The sequence below is a fragment of the Syngnathus scovelli genome, chromosome 2 (genome assembly GCF_024217435.2).
Source record: "Syngnathus scovelli strain Florida chromosome 2, RoL_Ssco_1.2, whole genome shotgun sequence".
Taxonomy (NCBI): Eukaryota; Metazoa; Chordata; class Actinopteri; order Syngnathiformes; family Syngnathidae; genus Syngnathus; species Syngnathus scovelli.
In genome coordinates this window covers 6,916,924-6,940,123 of record NC_090848.1, presented here as the reverse complement: position 1 = coordinate 6,940,123, position 23,200 = coordinate 6,916,924, and the positions used below count along the sequence as shown (strand labels likewise).

Genomic DNA, 23,200 nt, shown 5'->3' with positions numbered 1-23,200 from the left:
AATATAAATAGCAGTGGGCCATCGGTGAGGGAGGGTGGACCACCTCTTCAGTGCGGCCTGACCCTCCAAACAGCTAACAGCTCCAAACTGACTTCCCACATGAGCCAAGATGCTCCACGGCTGCAACTATGTTGCTGTGATTTAACTGCAATTTTTTGTTTTGAACATTTCGCTCCAATTTTAAAATGAACATGTTTTTTTATTTAAGAAAAAGGATGAAGAAAGAAGTTGTAAATCTGAAAAGCGGATGCTGAATAAACATATGCCCTTTTGGCATTTAAATTAATGGAAGTGTTGGGTTTGTATTATTAAAAAAAAAAATTATGCACCAATATTCCTGTTTACTGTAAATGAATTTCTACTTAAAATATTGGTCATCGGCCCTGAAAAAAAATCATATGAGTCTGTCTCTACTACCTAGACGTGCACATACATCATAAAGTCATCAAGGCCTCCGTGTATTTAGCACTTCAAAGAAGAACATCATGCAGTTCCTCAGATTTCATGCACTGCAGAAGTGGCCATGACCTTCTTGGGTCAGCATGACGGACAAGTCTGATTTTTCAGAGCAGGAAGATGACCTAGATGTTAGGGTCCAAGGGTTAAAGGCTGATGTAAGTGCTCCATGTATCAGTCCACGGGAGGACTAATACAAATCTGCCAGAGGTGGAAAACACGAAGAATGCAGGGTGCTGCGGAGCAAAAGACTACTCGGGGAAAACCAGAGTGCAGTGTGTTCATGCAAGTTTGGGTGAGTACGTTCAATGTTTTATATTTCATGACGTGTTCAGATGTTGAAAAAAGAGTGACAATGCAAAATGTAGTCTTTTAAATACACACTGTATGTTTTCCTGCAACTGTTAGCAGAATTTCAAATGAGCCATGTTTATTCATAGGCACAATTGCTGCTTATCATTTTGTTTTTGCATGCAGGGAAAATGCTGCTGCCACAAAATTAAGTTTTGCACATCATTACTCAACTGTGACTTCATTTATTCTATTGAAATATAAAACAAATGTCCTCATGCATGTTTCTGGGTCTTAAGAAGGTGAAATCATTTATTGTAAATTATGGTGGAAACAAATATTTGGTCAATAACAGACATTTCATTCATTCCTTTGTAATCTGAATTTTTGAGGCAATAATAGAGGTCAACTGTTACAGTCCTTCATCAGATCTGCACACATTATATTTAGTGTTTTGGCCCATTCCTCCATGGATCTCTTATCGAGCAGTAATGTTTTGGGGCTGTTGTTGGGCAGTGCAGGCTTTCAATTCTCGCCACAGATTTTCTCTTTGGTTGCGGTCGGGAGACTTCCTCAGGGCTAGGCCACTCTAGGTCTTTGCAATGCGTCATCTGGAGCCACTCCTTTAATGAGGGCGTTGTGTTTGGATTCAGTCATACTGGAAGATCCACTCGTTTCATTTTTAATGTACTCACTGATAGCTTGAAAACATCACATGGGCCTTAATGTGAACTGGCTTAAGCAGAGGAACACATCTGACACTGTAGGATTTGATTCCCATGTCAGCGTAGTGTGCTAATGATGGTAACTTTTGTCAAATTGGTCCGAGCTCACTGCAGGTCATTCATTAATGTCGTTTGGGGATTTTTGCTCACCATTCTCATGATCATTTTAATCCCACAAGAATACCTTCCTTGCATGGAGCACCCAAACCAGCCATTGTTTACAAATCAATTCTCTAAAAAACCTAAAATATAATTTTCTTTGACATCCTTAAACATACATATTTGACACACTGGCTAAAGCAGTAGAAAATTTAATTCACTTTTAACATCATTTGCAAACAGGACAATCTTCATTATCAGTCTAAATGATTACTCTAGCATGTAACCCCCCCCTCCCCAAAACAAAACACGCACAACATATGCACACGTTTGAACTACAATCTCACATTACAGGACGGACAATACATCATTATTGTTTTTAAAACGATCTGTACATGATTTCTTCACCGAGTAAAAAATAAAATAAAATAAAATTACGAAGTGGGACAAAAATCCAAATCAAGTGATTCACAGCAGAGAACAGAAACATAACAAAGCAGACCTTTGCTTCTATTTTGACTTCCTTCGTTTGGCCTGGGTGGGACTGGCTCCAGTTTCTGTTGAAAATACACACGCCATGAAGTTTAGATGAAATGTGGAAATGGACATTCAGATTTGTTAGTTGACAGCATTTATTCACTTGGGCTACCTTTAACAACAGCCGCAGCAGTCGTTCCGGGCCGTGCTGATCTCTTCCTGACAGCACTTTCTGTTACCGGCTCTTCCTCCACCTCCTTCTCAGCTCGTGAGCTGCGTCTACTGGGCCCCTTGGGTTTCTCCACAGCAGCCCTGGGAACAACAGAAGACCAACAAACAGAGGAAAATACAACACGGCATTATTAAAGAGGGGGTGAGTTGAACTCTGCACTACTCAGGAAGATAGAATACCGCGCAGGACTCTGCTGTTTTTCCTCATCTACCACAGATACTGTCCATCTTCATCCAGACAGCTCCACTACGTCAACATGACCACCGCTTGTGTCTTTGCTGCGCAAACATGCTCAAATACATACCTTGGAACTAAGTTGATGGGCGTCTTTCTTTTCTTTGCCCATCTGTGATAGAAGTGGAAAAACAGCGGTAAACTATCAACTGTGCTTGAATAAACATGGCTTCACTTCCAAACCATATGAATGAAGTCTCCAGAGAAGAGATGAGGCCATGAAGGTCAGCCGAGTTGTATATATGCATTGTTGGTCATAAGCAATGTCATTGGGTTTCACCTGAGACATGCATTACCGAAGGATTAGTAGATCGTTACATGCTCATCATACATACCATGTGCCGAGGCCACGAGGCTCACTGATTCTCACCATATACCCCGTTGGCAAACCATATGACCTCCCTGAGTTAGAAACTTCTAAACATTTCTGAGGTGATTATGTCGAAGTAAATCCCAAGTCTTCAAGTATTCAGCTAGACATCTATTCTACAGTAACAACAGCACTCTTGCTATGAGGAGTCTTACCCTGGATCAGGACTTGGTAAGACCTCGTCACCTGAAAGGACAGAAAAAAATCTATGTAACCAAATTACAAATAAGATCACATCAATTTTCATTTCTCTGCATAAAGTGACACACTCACTTGTCTTCGCAACAGCAACTGGCTCTTGTGAAACATCTTGCTGAACAGATTCTAAGAAATGACGAAAAGATAGAGTTACAACATATTTACGAGTTTGAATTAGGGATGTGCTGATCACGTCTTTTTTGCAGCCAAGTCCGAGTCCCGTGATTTAGAGGATGCAACAATACCGATCTGATACCTTGGCAATGTATTAGGGAGGGGAAATAAGTGCATCCCAATTGTCTCTTTTTAACAAATATTATATATAAATATAATAGATCATACAGTGGCTTGTTTTCCGTTTTAATTTTTAAATGAGCACATGGCATGTTCTGTTTAATGGAGACAGCAACACTGCCTCCCTGCGGACAGAGAAGGGATGACATTTCAACACATGAATATCTGAGACGCGTGTGGATTTCTTGATAGTGATGTTTGTGTCCAAAATGAGTGTCCACTGAGCCACAAACACATTTGACAATCCACATTCAGAATTGAATATTTATAAATGGTAAGCCATGACAAATGCGCACACACAATAAAACCCACCTGTAAATCACGTATATATTTATGAATGTGAAAAACAAAAAATTACGCCTACATTTGTGAATCCAAAAAACGTGAATATCATAAATGTGAAAATCAAATATTAATTTGTGGATCTAAAAATGCGAAAATCACTCTGTTTACTTCCGCTGTTTCCAGCTGTGTTGTAATAATGCATAGTATAAAACGTATGCATATTCCCCCGATTCCGACTAGTTGAAAATGAGATGATCAGGCTGGACTTCCAATCATGTGATCGGGACATCTCTAGTTAGAATTAATGTGCGCAGAACTACACATTGAGGACATACAAGTACCTAGCATCCAGCAGAATTGATTTAAAACCTGTATTTACCTGGTGTGGTCTGAATAGTTTCAGCAGGAGCCACTGCTTGTGTAACAGTGGGTTCAAAAGACCCAGGTCCAGTCTGAGAAAGAACTCTGCTTGCAGTAGCAGCAGAGGAATTTGCAGGTGGGTTCTCCTGAATCAGTCCAGGCTTTGCAACAATTGGAACCAAAGATGATACTGGATTTTGAACTGGACTGCCTGTAGAGAGCAAGGTCATAGAGGAGGCCACAGTGGTGGTACCAACTACACTGGTGATGGGATTTGGAGACGTTGCAGCCTGGGTGAAGTTTGACAGTACAGTTGTAGGAGGCAATGGAGCCTGGGGAGGAACAGTAACCTGAGCAGGAACCGAAACAAAAGAGGAGATTGACGGTGTTGTAAGGTTTGGAGTGGCAGCGGTGGTTTGGGCCACTGAAGGCTCAGTTGGAACAACAGGACTAGCAGAAGGGTGTAAGACTTGTGGGGGAGCAGCCACAATGGATACCTGAGCAGGTATTTGGGAATCAGCTGTTCCAGAGAGAGCTATGGTCACTTGCAAAGGTTTACTTTTTATTTGGGCAGTGGGTGCGGCAGAAACAAGGCCCTTTCTTACTGCGTTCATACTGTTAGGACTTGAGCAAGGTGGAGATGCAATGGGAGCTTGAAAGGAGGAGGACGTTGAAGGGCTTGGAAGAGCTGGCTGGCTGACTGGTGGACTTGATTTTTGAGCTTCAACTACATTTTCTGTTTTGTGGTTGATTTGCTGAGGAGTTGAATGCGCACCAATTGGGGTAGCTGAGGACACACTGGTGACAGTCTGAAGGTGTCCAACAGTGCTTCTCGCGAGTTGAGATGCGCTTATGTTTGCCCCTGATGACTGTGTGGAACTCGGGGCAGTAGAAAGTTGGATGTTTGCCGTCGACACTTGGATGGGTCCCATCATAGTGACTGACTGAGAAACTACTGTGGTATTGGGCGAGACAGATGTACTCGGGACTTGAAAAATGGGGTTGAATAACACAGGGGTGGTGGTGATAAACTGTGCTGGTCGAGTTACAGGTGTCTGATGCCGAATATCCTGTGGCCGAATATTTTTGTTCGGTAGAGCCACCATTGTGGAAACAATAGATGCAGGAACTTGAGATGTCGGGGCAGAAGTCATTGGGTTAGGGGTGACAAATACGGTGATCTGGTTGGAAGAAATGGAACTGGACGAAGCAGGAATCTGTATGACAGAGTGAACACTTGTAATAGGTTTCGAGCCCGTGCCAGATTTGAGCATCACGCTGGCTTGGCTTGGACTACAGCTGGTGTTTGAACCGCTGCTAACGGCTAACGGATGACTGCCCGGAGTGGAAGTCGCTGGTTTAGGGCTTACACTCTGGACAACATTTGTGTTAGTGAAGGTCGAACAAAGGCTAGTAGTTGTACTTAAAGTGGAAGTGATACCAGGAGAGGATAAAGGGTTGTCGTTGCTGCTGGGGGTGGTATTGAAGGTCACGTTGGGCTGCATGCTGTGGCTGCTAGTAGTAGTTGACAAAGGAGGCTTGGCTTTAGTGTCTGATTCAGTAAGAGTGGCAGATGTAGCAACAGGGGCTGGCATTTCTGCACTTAACTGAAGTTGTCTCTCTGTATCCATGGCTGACTTGGGGCTGTCTTTTGTCATAACGTCCCTAACCGCATTACCATGCACGGGCCGAAGAGGTTTGTTTGCGACGTCTAGAAGCTGGTTGAGTGAAGTGGGAGCGGACCTGACAGCCACTGTTCCTCCAGACTCTGGCAGTGGCGCTTTGAGCGTTGACTGCCTATCCGCTGCTTGTAACTCCAAATCGGATTTCGGCTGCTGAGGAGCGGAAGGACGAGGACTTGTCATCCGTGGAGCCGATAACTCCCGCACAGGCTGAGGATGCGGCTGAGGCTGAGATACCTGACGTTGCTCGGACGCCATCATTATCTGACCTTCTCTGCTGCCCTCAGGAGGGTTACCTTGCAAACCATGGAAGGGACTCTGAGTCTGTTGTGTCTCCATGCTGCCACTTAATTGCGATACTGAATTTGGTGTTACTGATGTGGGGCTTAGCATCATGGTTTGCCCCTGAGCATTAACCAGCTGTTGAGGTTGGGGAGGGCATGTGATGGCCACTTTAGGACCTTTCTGTCTTCCAGGACTTGGTGTGGTTGATTTACGACTTGAAGCTGGGCTTGACCTTCGACTGTTGCTAGGACTGGCCCTTTTACTCTGTCCTCCAGACTGCTTGTCTGGTTTAGCGCCTCCCCCACCCGCACCAGTAGAAAAAGGTGGTTGACTGTTGCTAGCGTTATTTCCACCACTTCCACTGTTGCTATTGTTGCCTGGTAAAGTCAAGTTTGGAGGCGCCTGTCCAATGGCTTTCAATGTTGTTGGATTAAGGCCTTGTTGGTCAAATCCTCGGTTTAGGTTTGCCTGTCTGGGTGGCAGAGGAATGTTGATTTTAGGGGGAAATAGCCCAGCAATTGAAGCATTGAGCCTTTCTGGTGAAAGGTTGATTTCTGAGGGCTCAGTGCTCGGTGGACGATTAGTTGGGGTGAGGGGGTGATGATATGGCCTGGGACTGGCCCTGTTGGGGGTTTTTGGTCTGGAACTCTGTGAAGTTGTTGAAACGTTAGGGAAATGAATGCCGGATATGGGTGCTCCTTGTTGAGGTTGAGTGGGTAATTGTTGTTGAGGACTGGCTCCAGTGTGCTGGGCCACTGATGACGGAACAGGGCCTTGCTTCATCACGTGGGTTGTGGAGCCCTGGTTGGCCATCATCTGTTGGGTGCCATTTCCAGACTGCATGGCCATTTCTGCACCACTTGGCCTATCCTGCTTGGGGTGGATCCCAGAAGTTGTCTCATCAGATCCAGTGCTTTGGGGACCCTGGCCTGGATCAGGAAGGGACATTCGTCGAGCAGTACCTGCAAGCTAAAATGGAGAAGACAGTAGAGTTGACTCAAATACACTGCACACTGATAATAACTTTTTTCTCTGTATGTAGAAACTCTGACTTAACAAAATGTAGCTTTCCTTAACAATTAAGTATTTTCTTGAAGAACAGTTGCCATGAAATCACCAGTTGCGCTCACCTGGGGATTTATGATCAGGGGCATTCCTCTTGTTTTGTCAGGTGACGGCGCTAAGCCTGCATGTCCTTGAAGGCTGATCATAACAGGCATGTTCCCTTGCTGTGAAACCGGCAGTCTTTGTGCCTCAGGTTGATTGCCAACGACACGAGGAGGAAGTTGACCTCCTGGAGCGATGGCCATGCGATTCTTCTGCTCTTGCTGCATCTTGAGCATCATCAACATCTGCTGCTGTTGCTGCGGATCAAGGTTTAAATCCAGCAGGATTAGATCTGTGGGTATCTATTGCATATTGCAGTTGAATCAAATTACCTGTTGTTGTAGATGCTGCTGCTGACCCTGCTGCTGTTGCAGCTGATGGTGTACCTGGGATTGGCCTTGAGCCGGGGTCTGTGGTCCTGTCATGCCTTGCTGCCCTTGAGGATTCTGGAGACCTTGCATTTGCAACTGTTGCATCTGCTGCTGTTGCATCTGCTGCTGTTGTAATTGTTGCTGCATTTGCTGTTGTTGTTGAATGTGTTGCTGTTGTTGAATTTGCTGTTGTTGTTGTTGTTGTTGTTGTTGTTGTTGAATTTGCTGCTGTTGTTGAATTTGCTGCTGTTGTTGAATTTGTTGCTGTTGTTGAATTTGCTGCTGTTGTTGAATTTGCTGCTGCTGTTGAATTTGCTGCTGCTGCTGCTGTTGTTGTTGAATTTGCTGTTGTTGAATTTGCTGTTGATGCTGTTGAATTTGCTGTTGTTGTTGCTGTTGAATTTGCTGTTGCATGTGTTGAATTTGTTGTTGCTGCTGTTGCGGTTGCTGCTGCTGTTGCTGCTGCTGTTGCTGCTGCTGTTGCTGCATGAATTGCATCGGTACCTGCTGCAATATCCTTTGATCACCTGTTTGACCAGGGAATACTTGGGGCAAACAGATACCAAATGGAAATATGTCAACAAAGGTGCAAAGAACTAGCTACAGCCTACAACTGGACATAGAAACTTAGCATCTCTGGTTGCCTCACACATATCCAGCTCTGGTCCTCGAAGGCCACTGTACTGCCTGTTTTACGCCTCCCTTGTTAAACACACCCAATTGAAATAATATCAGCTTGTCAGCTGATCATTTCATTTTGGTGTATTGGATAAGGGAGATGTGTAAAACAGGCAGGACAGCAGCCCTTGAGGACTGGGTCTAGCTAGCCCTGGGCTATATGAAGACCAACAACCCAGCGATTGACCCTATTTAAAACCAACTGTACTTAACTGAGCACAACATGTACTCACAGCAAAAATGTGTTGTTTTTAGCAATGTCACCTGAAATCATGCCATTTACGATTCTACTTCTTTAACATGCCACTAAAACTCAATGGACATAACAAATAAAATGACACCCAGGCAAGTGGATTTGTGTGTCATACCTTGGTTCAAATTTGCCTCTAAAAAATATAGCATAATCAAAAAAATACAGTATGTTTATGAGGCTAATTAATATCTATTTAATACAATAAATTTAAAAATATTCTAATGAAAAAAACAATTCCTAAATACCTGCCGGCCTGTTGGGAAAGTCAGCGAGCTTTGTACCAGAGTTGTCCAGACCTAAACTCGGTTCGCCACCAAAATTTTGCAGGTCCGAATCCTCCATAGTACCAGTCACATCCATACTACTAAAAATATAAGAAAAACATTTGTCAACTTGAATCATAATGGTAAAATACAATATGGTTTGAAAACAGTCTTTTTGTTGCCAATAAAACTGGTTACCCAGGTCCCTCGATTTGCTGAGGCCCTTCTCCATCTTTTGGCTTCTTCTTTCGTGCAGGTTTCTTTTTTTTGGGTTTGACCTGATTGTTCCCGCCTGCTTGCTTTCCTCCTGGTCCAAATTGGCTGGCTGAGATATCACTCTGCAGCAGATTTACCAGCAGGGGGCTTGTCAATGTTACATCTTTACTGACAGGGAAACCACCTGCCTGTGCACAAGGTCCCCCCATTGGAACCTGAGCCGGGAATTGGGAGTTAAAGTTCATGCCATGACCAGCAAAGTGTCCATTTCCCATTTGCATGTGCTGAGGGCCCCCCATCATGCCTTGTGCCTGCTGTACCTGCATATCAGGGACCATCTGTTGGACCCCCAAATCGCCTGTCCCACTACTGGGATCTCCCAATTGATGTGGGTGTGCTTGAGCTGTCTGTTGTTGTTGTTGCTGCTGCTGTTGCTGTTGTAACATTACTTGCTGCTGCTGTTTCTGCTGCTGCTGTAACTGCTGCTGTTGCAACTGTTGTTGGATAAGAGGATGACCAGCAGGAAGCCTCAACTGTTGCCCATGCATACCCATCATTTGATTAGGATTGACACTAAGTGGAACCTGTTGAGGCTGCTGCTGATTCATCTGCTGGTGGTGGTGTTGCTGTTGCTGAAGCTGTTGTTGCTGCTGCTGCTGCTGTTGCAGTTGATGCTGCTGTTGTAACTGTTGTTGTTGTTGGAGATGGGCCATTTGCTGTTGCGGTGTCATCTGCTGTGGGCCAACCTGGCCCTGGAACTGAGGCATGTTGCCTGGAACGTTTGGTGAGGGGCCCCGCATCATCTGGCCAGGCATGACCCCAGAAGGTATTTTTCCTCCAAATGGCTGTTTGTTTCCTTGCATTTGGTTTACGACCATTTGTTCCATCATGGAATTCTGTTGTTGCTGCTGCTGCTGCTGCTGTTGTTGCAGGAGCATTGCCTGATGCCCTTGGCCTCCAACCATCTGACCCTGCCCATGAATCACCCCCTGGCCTTGCTGAGGCATCATTTGCTTGGGTGGGGTCATCCCCCCTCTCTGCCCTTGACTGAGGGGCCTTGAGAGGACAGTCTGACCTCCACCCTGGCCTTGAACCATCTGGCTGGGGGAGGAGGACACGGGTTGGGCCTGATGCTGGAGGCCTAAGATCGGGGTCTGAAGGCCTGGCTGCTGTTGCTGGGTCATGCTAGGCCCAGTAGCTGTACCTGGGGACTGACCTGGATGGCCACTTTGTACACCCATAACGTTGGGTTGGGCATGGATTGAATTTGGTGTGGAGGATGGCTGCTGGACTCCTGATGCAAAGAGTGAAGGAAAACATTGGCAGCATTGTCGTAAACAGGTATTGCAAACATTTTTTAATGTAAAAAAAAAAAATACATCCAAAGCACAAGCAGTATGCAAATATATTTTTTCAGAATATGCACTTAGTAAAGTTTAGCCTCAAAACTATGGTTTAATTACAGTGATCCACTGAGGGTATTTTACCTGTATGGGTCAATGTTTGGCTGCTCTGTAGCTGCTGATTAGATCCTCCACCGGGAGCACCTGGCATGCCGGTGCCCACCTGCCCTTGAGCAAAGTTTTGGGTTGGATAGGCCATTGGCCGTTTCGGTATACCTGTGGGCAAAATTTGTTGACTTGTCATCTCAATGCCAAAGTAATTCTTATGATAAGCAGTAGTATATATATATATATAACAGTTGATTTATTTATAGTCACAATTATACACAGCAAAGAAAAGTGCCCAACCTGGATGAACTTGTGCTCCTGGTTGTCCGTGTTGGGGCATTCCGATGAATCCTTGTTGCATGTTACCTTGTTGGTTGAGGGCTGCTCTTCCTGGTGAGCCAACACCCTGTGGAAAACCCTGCGGAGTTGTAGGCCTCTGAGCCATCATTGGGGGAGTTCCAGGTGAACCCTGTTGAAAAGGAGATGATGAAGACCCCGGTGATTTGGCAGTGAGATTCCCTTGGGGGCCACTTGTAGGTGGAATGGGTGGAGGAGGTCTCGGTGGTCCTACGACACTACCAGGGCCAACCTGTGGAACTTTAGGCTGAGGAGCAGCAAATTGGCCCATTGCCATCTGTTGTTGCTGCTGCTGCTGCTGCAACTGTCCTTGTCCCATAGCATTGAATACCTGACCTGCCTGTTGGCTACCAAATGGATAAGGTGGTGGCGGGTGACTGGGCGTCTGAACTGTAGTAAGGGAGGGAGGGCGTTGAACCATCTGAGCTTGAGGTGGAGGCTTCCTCCAAGCAGGACCTCCTTGGGCAGCTGGTGTCTGGAGGACTCCAGAGGGGTTCCAGCCAGGAGGTATAGCCATTTGGCCTTGTGGGTTGAATGGGGTTCTGGCTCCAAGCTGAGAGAGTTGCGCTTGCTGTTGGGCCTGTTGCTGTTGGTGATGTTGTTGTTGAAGTTGCTGTAAAGCAGCAGGGTTGATTGGTCTGCCAGCCTGCAAAGCCTGCATGTGATGGGCAGCCTGGGGAGGAATGGGGCCATGGGGACCAGGCTGTTGATGCTGAAGCTGCTGCTGCTGCTGAACTGACATGCCTGGCATCATTGGATCCATGACATCTGTGACAGCATAATGTATCATTTTAGCACTTTTGATCAAATGTGCATTAGAAAATATCTCCAACCTGTCTGTGAAGCTGGTCTTGCGACACGTGGATGCATCTGTCCACTATTACCTGGCACCAGAGCTTGACCTGTCATGCCTGAGCCTGGGGGGACCATGGAAGGATTTGACATCCTCACTCCTGCTTGTGGAAAAGTAGTATATTAAACTTCAAATACAAGGGTTTTTGTGATATGGGAAACCAAGAGACCAAGAGCGGGTTGGGCGATATGGCCAAAACATGACTGATGCACAACATCAATGTCCCATTTTAGAGTAGGAGCAATATCGGCACAGTTTGAGTCTACTGGAGGGAAACGGCTGTGTTTTGTGTAACCTACCTTTTTTCTACTGCTGATTATAAAAGAATGGAAAGGCAAATTCAAACATTTTCTTTTTCTGGTTAAAGGAGAGTCTATTCTTTCTCTTGGTAGTTTGGTGTATATTAAATACTGACCATAATATCTCGTGGGTCTCGAGATGGAAAATTCCATAACTAAGTTCTATAGTACTGGTAAAACAAACAACAATTGTTGCAATTTTAGCAACAAAAGAGCAGCAATACCTTGACCAGGCTGACTTGGAAACCCCACATCCATTCTCATTTGGCCAGCGGCTCCAATTGGTCCATTAACTCGGACTTCTTGTCCTCGATTTGGTCCCCCTGCAACGTTGATGGCCCCCTCTCCTAAACAATAGAAAAAACAGATTTATTAACACTTGTTATTATTACTTAGTTTGACGCTCTAATCGTGTGTTCAATGGTTGTGAAACAAGATCTGCGTATCTGACCTTCGATTTGCACTGAAAGAATTCCCAGTTCTCGGAGCTGCTGCTGGTGGTTCTGAGCCAGCAGTCTCAGTCGTTCAGCAGCATCCCGTGGAATGTTGAAGGTAACACGCACGCTGTTCCACGGCTCGACATGCTGTGGCTGAAGCGTCTTTGAGTCTAGAAGAGGGCAGAATACAACTTCCAATTGCAGTGTATCGGAAATGGAATCAACCTATTTTTATTTGAACATAAAGAAGAAAAACAATGGGCAAACCACCACCTCTGTAAGAAATATCTATTGAGGACAAAACTCACTTCAGACATGTAGCAAGTCAGCTAATGTGAATAGAATTGTGCATAAGCACAATGTATTGGCTAATTGATCAACTAGTATTATAGAGAAAGGCATCTCCTTTTTATTCTGAAATTATCACTTCATGGCAAAGGAACTAATGGGGTAGAAGACATTTTTAATTTTCCACAAATTAACATAACTGGGTATTAATTGTAAAGTTCCGACATATGTTCTGCCTGTAATTGACATCTTTAGTTTATTCATGATAGATTATTTCTAATTGGCCAATTAGACATGATCTGATTTTTTTTTTTCCCCTGCCAAATATCGACTTCATCCTCATAAAAATCCATTACGGTCGGGCCCAGCTAATGACAAGTTTGATCAGAAAGAAAAGATGGGTTTAAGTAAAACATACTGACCCATATCAAGCATATTGGGTATACCACTGAGCACAGTGTCAAGTTTCATTTTGAAGTCTTCGTCTTCCATATTTCCTTGAAAGGCAACAAAAACAGTAGAATGCGCTCCTGCCCCACTTGTGCCTTCTGTGGCATCATTGTGGTTGTCCTCTTCAGTCTCAGGGCTTCTGTGGCAACTGTCAATCTCATCGCCGACACCAGAGTCCCAATCTGAGTCACTCTCACGCTCCAGGTCCTCCTCGGCCCGTTGGGATAGCTGAGCTGGAGTGCCTTGATGAGCCATTCTCCTCTTTGTCTGGGAGTGGCGTTGAAGCCGTTTTATGCTAAAATTGCACATGAGAAAAACAAGCGATTACAATTTATTCCTGATTACCACTGATATTGTCAAATGCTTAGAAGAATCAGCAACTGGTGGTTTTGAGATTTCACTGTAGCCTGCACAGGTTCAGTATACCAAAAGCTGGATTTAGTAAAACAGCTCCAGAACACAAGTCAATTAAATTGTTTTTTTTTTTCACTGTTTACAATGATTTACTGCAGCTCGTCGGGAATTGGAAAAGAACCATATTATTTGACACATTTATTGAAGATTGAACAGTTACGGAGCTGGACAATTTCGATGTAGCTGGTGACGCAAAAATAATTAGAGCCCCACAAAAAAAAATATGGTTGGGGTAAGGAAAAGTAGGATGATAATTTAAATGTCAAAAGGTTCAAGAGTTTAATCTGTAAAATCTATGTTGGGAAAAAAAAAAAAAAACAACGTTACTGGACTGTCATAGCCCTCGCGGCCATAGCTGGAATCGTGAGCCATTTAATGTAAAAAACAGTAAAACCATAACACGGCAGGCCAAGAATTATTCACTCCGACAAATCACCAATGAGAACTATTCTACCTTCTTATTAAATATTTCAGTTCTGTCGAATACACATTCATGAACCACATACTTCGGGAAAAGATATTCGGGCACTCGCAGTTAAGCAGCATTACAAAATAAAAAGCTGTTCTTCTTGCATGAGTGACATTCATTCAAACATCTTGCTGGCAGTAAAATACGTATTGTTGCAGTGTATGTTTTGCGTTAAAGTGATGTGTCAACGCACCAAATGCTCACATTATCTAGTATAAGCAGTAACTACAAAATAATAAAATGATCGGCCCTGCAGTTGTAGCGGGCCATGGCACAAAGCCTTGGTACCATGGGGGGCGGGGGGTCTCAATCAGAAATTCTGCATAAATGTATTTTGCATTGCTTCACGATAAAGTTAGCTTGTCGTGTAATATATTATATATTCGAAACTAATCAAGTCTAAGACCAGGCTGATCCTTCGAACATCCAAGCAAGCAATCAATTAGCAATAGCCTAGTAATTCACCACGGATGCTTCGAAAATGCACATAATAGCTTCTGAATTCTTTTGGAGGTAAACGGATCAGCCACGCCTTGTTCATTGCAGGATATTCAACGATGAGGAAAAAGTCTTACCACACATAGTTTTTCTGAAAATAAATTCGACCTGTCGACATCTGCTAGCCAAATTAGCTAACAAAACAGGGTAGCAAAGAAAAACACATTAAGCACAGTTAGCGTTTCCGTTTAGGCTTTTCAAAATAAATTAAAAGCGTGTACACACGTCGACCATACACAAGTTTGATAATGTCCACAAAAAGCTAAAAATAAAAGTAAGGAATAATTTAATCAGTGGAACAAGTGCAAATGATGAACAGATGCAATAGAGCAATCTTCAGTTCCATTTTATTATGAGGATGGATGTATGAAAAACAATCACATAAAATCGTTCACATAATGTGCAAATGTGTGCATGGCACTCTACAGACAACAAAGAAGCATGAAAGCCATATTGCACAATTTAGGATTAAATTAAATCACCAGTGTATACTAAAATAGAACCACTTTAAGAACTTGACAACTGCTATCGATTCTAACTTTTATGTACGCAACCTAAAGTAATTTGAAATATAAATAAACAATCTGTGGTTGCATGCATTGAAAAAAACACGACAACAAAACACATGTACACATCAAAATACAGTAACATTTGTGAATAACATTTTTCTGGTAGCTTGTTGGTCAAACATCTAACTATGCATCTAACCAAAGTTACACAGCAAAGTAACAACCACTGTACTTTTTTGTCATTGTGGTCATTCTATGGTGCAACAATTCAGATGAACAGCTTGGCTTGAATGTTGGCTTGTTGATTAGTAGTATCACACCACTGGACAATTGCTTGAGAAGTTCTTGCACCATTTGCACAATTGTTGCGGCATCAAAATTACTGTACTACTGCCCAATTTAAAATGCTGCATCATTGGCAGACTTATTGAATTATTTTTATCGCCGTTACATTGCTTAACGACTCAACACCTACAGAACTTGTTCGTGTCCATACAACAGCAATATTGTATTGTATGCAGATGCTCATGCAGTTTCAAAGAAGCCTGCCTGGAAAACATTACATCTGTAAATTTCACATTTATTTTCATAGATTAATTGTAGATGAACTTGAATCGGAACAGATAAACATTTTTCTATGTATGCTTAGCATACATCAGGAATGTCATTTTGGGTGGAAGAACAGATAATATTCAACTGTGGTAGGCAGGCCAAAAATGGTCTCTTGGACCATAAAATATGTTCAAGCAACAGCTGCAAAGTAATTTCAAACGACATTTATGTAATTTGGTTTTACCAGGAACAGTTCATGGTCATCCGATTTATTCAGTGTCCAAAATTAATAAGCAGCTTGTTTAAATTTGGTTTTACCAGGAATAGCCCATTGTGATTCAATTTATTCAGTGTCCAAAATTAATAAGCAGCTTCAGGAGTGTTTTTGGACAACAGCTAAGTCCTGGAGTGTTCAAGGGCTAAGGCATCAGCACTACGGGGGTCTGTCACGCCAGTGATAAGGTCATTAGTTCTCCAAGTACCCTCTACTAATGACAAAACATCTATCCTCTCAACCTTGTGTCCTTGACCCTGCAGGAGCTCAATGTCTTCATCCAGAAATTCAGCTGTAAGAGAGGATGGGGCATTGGGATTTGTTGCAATCAGCAATATAGCTTCAATAACTTATTTAGTTCTGGAATTATCTTTAATAAACACAAGTTTAAAGAGAAAGTCAACCAAAAAATATATATATCTTGACAATGATATTTTGTATGTGCCCCCACTAGTCTAAACACCACATGTTAATAAATATTGCGTTTGTGGAATATGAGTTAAGCAGCAACATTTGTACATTTTTATGCATCTCAGGGGGAAACTGTGATGTCATTTTCAGTCGACAGCAAGTGGCATAATGGATGGGGCCTGACAAGGATAAAAAAAAAAAAAAGGTGGATTTTCCCTCTTTAGTTCATATTCCACAAACAAAACATTGATATAAACACTGTGTTTAAACAAGTTTGGCTATACAGAACATATCATGACAAATACATTTTGGGGTTGACTCCCTCTTGAAGAAGCAAATGTCATAAAATGTTTAAAATCTCTGCAGCTGAGATTGAAAAATACCTTTAAAAAAAATTCACAAAATGCATTGCACAATTTTTGAAGAGCCTAGAATATCTGCGAATTAAGGGAGTTGGAAAAAACTTACAGTCCACGAGTAGGGTGTCTGTATCCAGCTCTGGGTGGAGTCTACCATAAGATAAACTGTCAGTCATATTTTTACGTGAAGACAAAACATTTAGCAGCACCTGTGACAGATAAGAAAACATCACACCATTAAATGAAACAAAGCAAGATAATGTGAAAAAAATATATAAATGATTCACATCCTGCTAGCCCTCGGCTTCAAAATACCACAGTTGATTGTCAAAATTCAGTCGTGTCATGTAAGATAATCACCTGTGTGATGCCACTAAGAGCTTTTGCTCCATTGGAGGATCCAACTGCAATGTATGTACCGCACATCCTGTTGGAAGGCCTCACCACAGTGGGCATCAGGAAGGACAATGGTCGCTTTCCAGGCAGGACGCTGTTATGCTAAATACATTAACCATGTTTTAGAACGCAATAAGAAATCAACATCTGATATTAGAAATTACAGTGGTGCATTGAGATACATGCGACCCCCCACATTTTGAAACACGGCCAATGTTTTTGCTTTGACATGAGAACTCAAGCTGTAGAGAGGAAACACATTTTCAATCATTCCAGAAATTATTTGAATTATGAATGTGGCCACGAAAAAAATGAAAACTCATATCACAAGGCACCACACATAAGGTTTACTTACAGGGTTCGGTGTGGAGCTTTGGGTTTTATTAGGCCAAGAGAAGGCCATGATTTGGCTGTTCAAAAGGATTCCTGAAGGAGTCACTATCCGACTGCCAAATGGTTTATTTAGGGAACTAAAAGATCAAAATATGGTGTGTAACTATTTTCTCTTTAATATTAACAACGAAAACAAGCCAATGTGATGTTTTACCTTACAACTGAGACTATGTGGTCATCTGGGCCCATGATCATGACCTGGGCAGCTGAAACGCCATCTTCCAAACTAAACGAAGGCGTGTAATGGCTGGCTGGAAAGGTCTGAAAGTCACTGATCATTTGGCGGAGAAAGGACGCCTGTTCTTTGCTTAGAGATTGGACATGGAAGGACTCTATGAATGAGCCTGACAGAAAACATATTTGAATGCAGCAGAGCAATGCACGTTGTATTACCTCAACATCCTACTGACTATATCTGAGACTGAAGTGTCAAACATGGGGTCCCCAAGGCCACTCGCCATGGCCAAAGCTATTTTCACCGACTGGAAGACATCAATGGATAAATCACTCTACAGTGGAACCTCGTCGTAGCGGATCTGGAACTAATAAATAGATTGTGACGAATAAAGAATAATGTTCAGTTGACTCAAATGCCCCTTTTTTATTAATTTATATATATATATATATATATATATATATATATATATATATATATATATATATATATATATATATATATATATATACGTATATATAATTTTATTATATATTATTTATTATTATTTCCAGGACTGACTCGCAATATGTTTTATTTAATAATTTATGCTTTATTGTAAGGATGCCTGGGCGCTTTGTACAGTGGCAACATTACATTACTTATAGATCAAAAAACATGTCCTATTAGTAAATTGTCTATTCGTCAGGTAAATTGAGGTTCCACTGTACTGTATTTGAAATAAGTTTTAATGAACAAATGGTTAATATTACCTCTGCAGTCCAGTGATAGGTGTGGTTCCTGGGCACCTGGTTGGTAATGTTGTAACCTTCCAGGATGTTGAGAGCTGCGATCAGGCCAATACCAGCATGAGGTGCCGGAGCCACCATCACATCGTGTCCTTCATAAACATTCACAAAGAACAAAACGTCAGTTGTAGTTATTGCAGAAAAAAAAAAAGAAGGAAAATGGAGAATGAAAATGGTACTCGCCTTGATAGCTAATGTGTGCTGGCTCCTGTAGGACTGTGCTGTAGTTCCCAAAGTCATCTTCTATGAGCACCCCACCACTTGCTTGCACCTTGAAATGAGCACAACAGAGAAACACAATAGTCAAGTCAGTTTCTGAGTCAGATGACTGAAGTCAGATACAAGCGACCTGACTTGACGAAGTTTTTTTCCGTAACGAACCACTGTTTGTCTGATCGTTGGCTTTGACTTGCGAGCAAAAAATTGAACCAAATTCACTTCACAAGTAGTTGTTGTAGTGACTAATTAATGTGGCTTCAAGCTGTTTAACGTCACACTCAAGTTTAATGACAAAGTAAACACATTTTAGAAGAGAGTCACGCGCTCCATTGTGTATTTAAAACACCTTCCATAACTTACCTTTAAGTCCACAAGGTGAATGCTAACTATGTTTGCCTAGAATGATGGGCTAATGAATATCATCTACTATGTGGCGGTTTAAAGAATACTTTAAGGAATGTTTTTTTTTTAACACAAATTGTGCACCAAAAGCAACAATTCTCATTAAACAACGTAGTATATTACTGCAGATTAAATTCAAAGTAGTTGCACAAAACTCTTCATTTGTTTGCGTGACTGTATTATACTGTCACCCAATGGCTATGCACACCCCTAATAGAGTGATATTTTCTTTATTAAAAATTACAGAACATTACATTGTTGATTTTAGCGAAGACTTTAACTCATGGATCAGTTGCCATTGATTTTAAATGGGGAAATTCATCTGACATATCGTACAAATAGTTTAAGCTTTGCCTCTATATCCCTCTGTACTTCGTTTGAGTGCTTTTGATAATCAAATATTTATCATTTATTACATTTATCATGTCAGGGCATCCGAGTGTGTGAAGAGTCAAGATGATGTTGATATTTGTGAAATCTTTACCGCAGAAACAATTTCCTGCGTCAGGTTTCCACTGTAGAACTCTGGTATCCCTTTAACTGCGATTGCATCCAAGACGCTGGCCAAATCCAGTCGTCTGCTCAACAACCCAGAGAGGGGAGCCTGGCCATTAGGTAGGAAAAGATCCCGAAATGCATCCGATACGTTCTGGTCCTTAACATTAGCAAGAGCTTCAGCTAGGGATACAAAGACATGACAGACATCAAATTTAATTACCTACAAGTGACTTACACACCACAATACTATTATGACTTACCCAATTCATGAGTGACATTAAATCCGTTTCTTGCCACATCTGCTGCCAAAGAAACCACGTCCTTCCACGGTATTCTGGCAAATTTACGACATGGGATAATGGCTTAGTTGATAAAGGTTTGAAAACTTTTAAAATACAAAACAAATAACTGATTTGTCATCTGTACTGATTCTGCTAGGGGTAGGACATCAGCTCCAGTGAAAGATAAACAATAAAAGATAAATATCAGTTGTGGCTCAGCTAGGTAAAAAGTATTATTACATACGTACTTGCCATAAAGTTGGTGTGCCTGATGCATTCCACTTAGCATGCCTGGTACTCCAACAAGTAGACCGGGCTGAAAGGCACATGAATTGCGCAGTTACAAAATCATAAAAGTATGGCTGGCTTAGCAACTACATGAGAGGAAAATATGCCTCACGTTGAGATCAAGGTTCGTTTGGAGTAACTCTTCCCGAATGGCAACCGGCGCTGTTTCTCGGAAGTCAATGACTCTTGTCTCATTTTTACGGATGTCATGCACCAACATAACTCCCCCGCTGAGGACATTACACAGACAATAAAAATGCTTCCCCCATGCCATACGTGATTTTTGTTTCGACAACTCACCCTCCTAAACCAGATGTGTGGGGGTGTACAATACCCAAACAGAGGGCAGCGGTGATGGCAGCATCAACACTGGACCCCTGCTTCCCCAAAACCTCAAACCCGAGGGATGTGCACCGAGCCACATCTGTCACCACCGCTCCTTGGTGAAAGACCTGGCAAGAAAAATGAGGCGATGGGTGTGATTTAGAGGTGTAAAGATTTAGCGATTAATCGACAACAAATTGATCATTGAATTAATCGCCTTGTTATTCAATAAAGTAATAATGTAGAGACATTTTCCAAATTTTCAGAATTCAGCCTCTCAAAAGTAGTAATTCTCTGAATTCTCTAGTCCTTCATGAGAGCAGACAGATTTTGTTTTGAGTTAATCAAAATAAGACAATTGCAAACATCTGCTTTTATTTTGGAAAAGAGTGACCATCAATCCGACTTGTGTAAAACTACTTAAATCCATTGCTTTTTAATTACTAAATAATACCAATAGTTAAAAAATGTATCCAGTTATTCGATTAGTCGTTAGATTAATCGATAGAATAATCGATTCTAAAAGTATTAAACAGTAACAGCACTAGTATGACTTCTCTTGCAAGGGCAGAATTATTTCATCAAATCAACCCTATTTTTGCATGCTGATGCTCACTCCCACCTGGGGGTCTCCAAAGTAGATCTGCATGATGAGAGCAACGGTGACCCCTGTGGCAAATGTTAGACAGGCTGTGATGATGACGTTCAGACCATCCCTCTGGCAAGCACAATCTTCCGAAAAAGGATTGCTTGTGGTCTCCCTCAAGGACACTTCATCGTAATAAGCCAGGTCAGATGCCGAGGAAGGGAGACGCTGGAGACGAGCAGAACTCAAGAACACATCGGGGTCTGGAATGGAAAATATATCAGATATTTTTAACAACACTTTTCTGAATTCCTCAAGCATGCCCCATCCTAAGTGACTTTTGAGGACAGCTTTTAGTTTTAGGAAACACCAGGTGACACAGTTTGACCCACCTGTCTCTTGCTCGGCTAAGACGTCATCGTCTTTACGAGATTTTAAGGCATTGTCCCCCTGGATAACTTCATCCTCTGGCAACCTCGGGAAGCTTGTGATGCTCATGTAGTCCACCGGATAGTAGGCACTGCCCAGTGTTGTCTCTGGAGTGGCATCTTTAGCCACCACAAATCCTTCAGGGTAATCTGCCACGACCTCAGGGGATGAATTTTGCATGGCTGTTCTTCTGGATTGTGCTGGTCACACACTGCACCTGTCCTCTCTTTAAATATAACATTTGACGCATAACCTTTATTAACATAACAGCACAACTGCGGTCCACAGCCTTTTTATGAGTGTATAAGTGTATTAGTCGTGAGAAAAATCACAGAAAAAAAAAATTGAGAAAAAAGTAGCGGCTTATAGTCCGAAATTTACGGTAATAGTAGAGAGGCTGTATTTTGAGACCCTTTGTAATTAGTGTCAGGATTTCTTTTCAGGCCCACTTCTTGGTTAGAATCAATTCTATGCCAAATTGGGTCACAGTCTAATCTTTTGTTTATCACTCCTTGCTAAGAATGTGGTTTGTTGCTCCGATGACGGTGCATTTTGACAAGCGTGCGAGCAGGAACCTGCAGAACATGACACGTGCAGATCAGCTTATCTTCAATTCCATGGTTGACTTGCTTTACATTGATGACTCGTCGATACTGTGCCTTCGCTTAACAGCACCGCCTCAACACAATATTCAATTACAAACAACAAAAAGGACCTCACATTACCTGTCGGGAATTTCTGTGCGCTCTTTGCACGAGCCAGCTAACAAGCTACGGCAAATTTTAATCAATTACGGGCCCGAAAATAAGACACGCAAGCTCCTTACTTACCGTGCCGGCCGGGTGAGTGAGGAAATCAAAAATATTCCTTTTGACGGGTTATCACTCGTGTTTAAGTGTCGCGGTCATGTCGTTCTTGAATACTAAAACAAAACGATCGTTTCCCCCGCTGGAATGTGTTTCACTGTTGAGGGAGGGTGTCCAACCTGCACAACTTGTTCGAGAAAACATATCACCGTAGGAGACACGCCGAGATATTTTTTTGAGAATAACAACCCGTGCGTCTCCACTAACAGAAGTGCCACAGTGACTGTTGTTGTTGTCATCCTTGTAATCTCCTCCGCCTCCTCCTTCATGGACGTCACGTATATCGGGCGCATTTGGAAACTCGAACGCCCGCTAAGAGTGTGGATTCAAAGACGCAGTTCGTTCCGCTCCCATTAATGTCCGAAGCCATCACTCCGTGTCCACGGTTGGAGCGCCTAAGTGCGCGCAACAGCATCTCAGCGATAAATTTGAATGGATGGACTACCAATAGAACCCTTGCGGCTGAGGCTAGAGGGCAGCCATTTTACGTTGCCACTGTTACGAACACTTTTTGCACTGCTGGGAGCTGGTAATACCAGTAAGACGAGGTCATCAGCTATCACCAGGTCCTGCCAGGGTCCCAGGAACACCATTGCCGAGCTGGGGAAGCTGCGGGTCAGTTTATTGAGCAAGACGAGCAGGTTGTCCAGTAACTAGTGATAAGGCTGTTCAAATCTCAGCTGTTTTGGCACAACAAACCATGCTGATAATGGATTCCCTGCCTAAATAAACATCTCTTATTATTTGAAATGCAACAGATTTTAATTTTTCGGTTCACGTCGGTACACATTAAATACAGGCAGGTAATTACAATAAAGCCTCGAGTAAAAGATATTAAAAACAAAACCTCAATTCAAAGCTACTAATGACAGTAATGTTCAGAATTTAGGATAAAATGAACAATACAATACAATGCAATGCAATACAATATACGCTAATAAATTCCATGAAAAAAACCATGGTTTTCCATGTGTCTCAGTTTGCTTTAACTTTAACCTTCTCCTTGCCTGTTGCTATTTTTAGCATGTAGATCATACTTTGGTAAGTACAGCATATCA

General features: G+C 42.5%; 2 protein-coding genes across 9 annotated transcripts; both read right to left on the bottom strand.

Moving 5' to 3' along the window:
• Positions 1 to 1,767: 1,767 nt before the first annotated feature.
• Positions 1,768 to 14,602, bottom strand: ncoa6 (nuclear receptor coactivator 6). 7 transcript variants are annotated; one of them, XM_049755341.1, is made up of 18 exons: positions 14,470 to 14,602; positions 12,984 to 13,306; positions 12,288 to 12,443; positions 12,061 to 12,183; positions 11,518 to 11,640; positions 10,628 to 11,452; positions 10,364 to 10,495; positions 9,197 to 10,170; positions 8,859 to 9,091; positions 8,643 to 8,761; positions 7,428 to 8,011; positions 7,119 to 7,352; positions 4,041 to 6,957; positions 3,158 to 3,208; positions 3,040 to 3,070; positions 2,585 to 2,626; positions 2,221 to 2,360; positions 1,768 to 2,128 (listed from the first exon to the last, which is right to left on the bottom strand). In XM_049755341.1, the coding sequence occupies exons 1-18, from the start codon at positions 14,508 to 14,510 to the stop codon at positions 2,082 to 2,084; spliced, it is 7,095 nt and encodes a 2,364-aa protein (XP_049611298.1). In that variant the 5' UTR covers positions 14,511 to 14,602; the 3' UTR covers positions 1,768 to 2,081. The 7 variants fall into 7 exon arrangements, with proteins under 7 accessions (XP_049611298.1, XP_049611291.1, XP_049611294.1 ...); XM_049755334.1 differs by having other exon boundaries at positions 8,859 to 10,170; XM_049755337.1 differs by having other exon boundaries at positions 7,428 to 7,993; positions 8,859 to 10,170.
• A 120-nt stretch (positions 14,603 to 14,722) lies between these two features.
• LOC125989232 (glutathione hydrolase 7) lies at positions 14,723 to 22,806 on the bottom strand. Of its 2 annotated transcripts, XM_049755352.2 has the most exons (17): positions 22,107 to 22,806; positions 21,852 to 21,954; positions 21,240 to 21,502; positions 20,884 to 21,110; positions 20,238 to 20,389; positions 20,050 to 20,167; positions 19,898 to 19,965; positions 19,629 to 19,702; positions 19,355 to 19,548; positions 18,433 to 18,520; positions 18,214 to 18,341; positions 17,680 to 17,768; positions 17,441 to 17,593; positions 17,249 to 17,363; positions 16,858 to 16,995; positions 16,607 to 16,706; positions 14,723 to 16,019 (listed from the first exon to the last, which is right to left on the bottom strand). In XM_049755352.2, the coding sequence occupies exons 3-17, from the start codon at positions 21,454 to 21,456 to the stop codon at positions 15,850 to 15,852; spliced, it is 2,031 nt and encodes a 676-aa protein (XP_049611309.1). In that variant the 5' UTR covers positions 21,457 to 21,502; positions 21,852 to 21,954; positions 22,107 to 22,806; the 3' UTR covers positions 14,723 to 15,849. The 2 variants fall into 2 exon arrangements, with proteins under 2 accessions (XP_049611309.1, XP_049611308.1); XM_049755351.2 differs by lacking the exon at positions 21,852 to 21,954 and having other exon boundaries at positions 22,107 to 22,800.
• Between the last annotated feature and the right edge of the window lie 394 nt (positions 22,807 to 23,200).

Coding starts and splice junctions, on each gene's coding strand:
- ncoa6 (XM_049755334.1), bottom strand. CDS start 14,510: ATGTCGACAGGTCGAATTTATTTTCAGAAAAACTATGTGTG. Junction 12,184..12,287: donor TCTTTCAGTGCAAATCGAAG/GTCAGATACGCA, acceptor TCTATTGTTTAG/GAGAGGGGGCCATCAACGTT. Junction 11,453..11,517: donor AAGACCAGCTTCACAGACAG/GTTGGAGATATT, acceptor ATGCTGTCACAG/ATGTCATGGATCCAATGATG.
- LOC125989232 (XM_049755352.2), bottom strand. CDS start 21,456: ATGCAAAATTCATCCCCTGAGGTCGTGGCAGATTACCCTGAAGGATTT. Junction 17,594..17,679: donor ATAGTCAGTAGGATGTTGAG/GTAATACAACGT, acceptor CCAATCTCTAAG/CAAAGAACAGGCGTCCTTTC. Junction 17,364..17,440: donor CACATAGTCTCAGTTGTAAG/GTAAAACATCAC, acceptor TTGATCTTTTAG/TTCCCTAAATAAACCATTTG.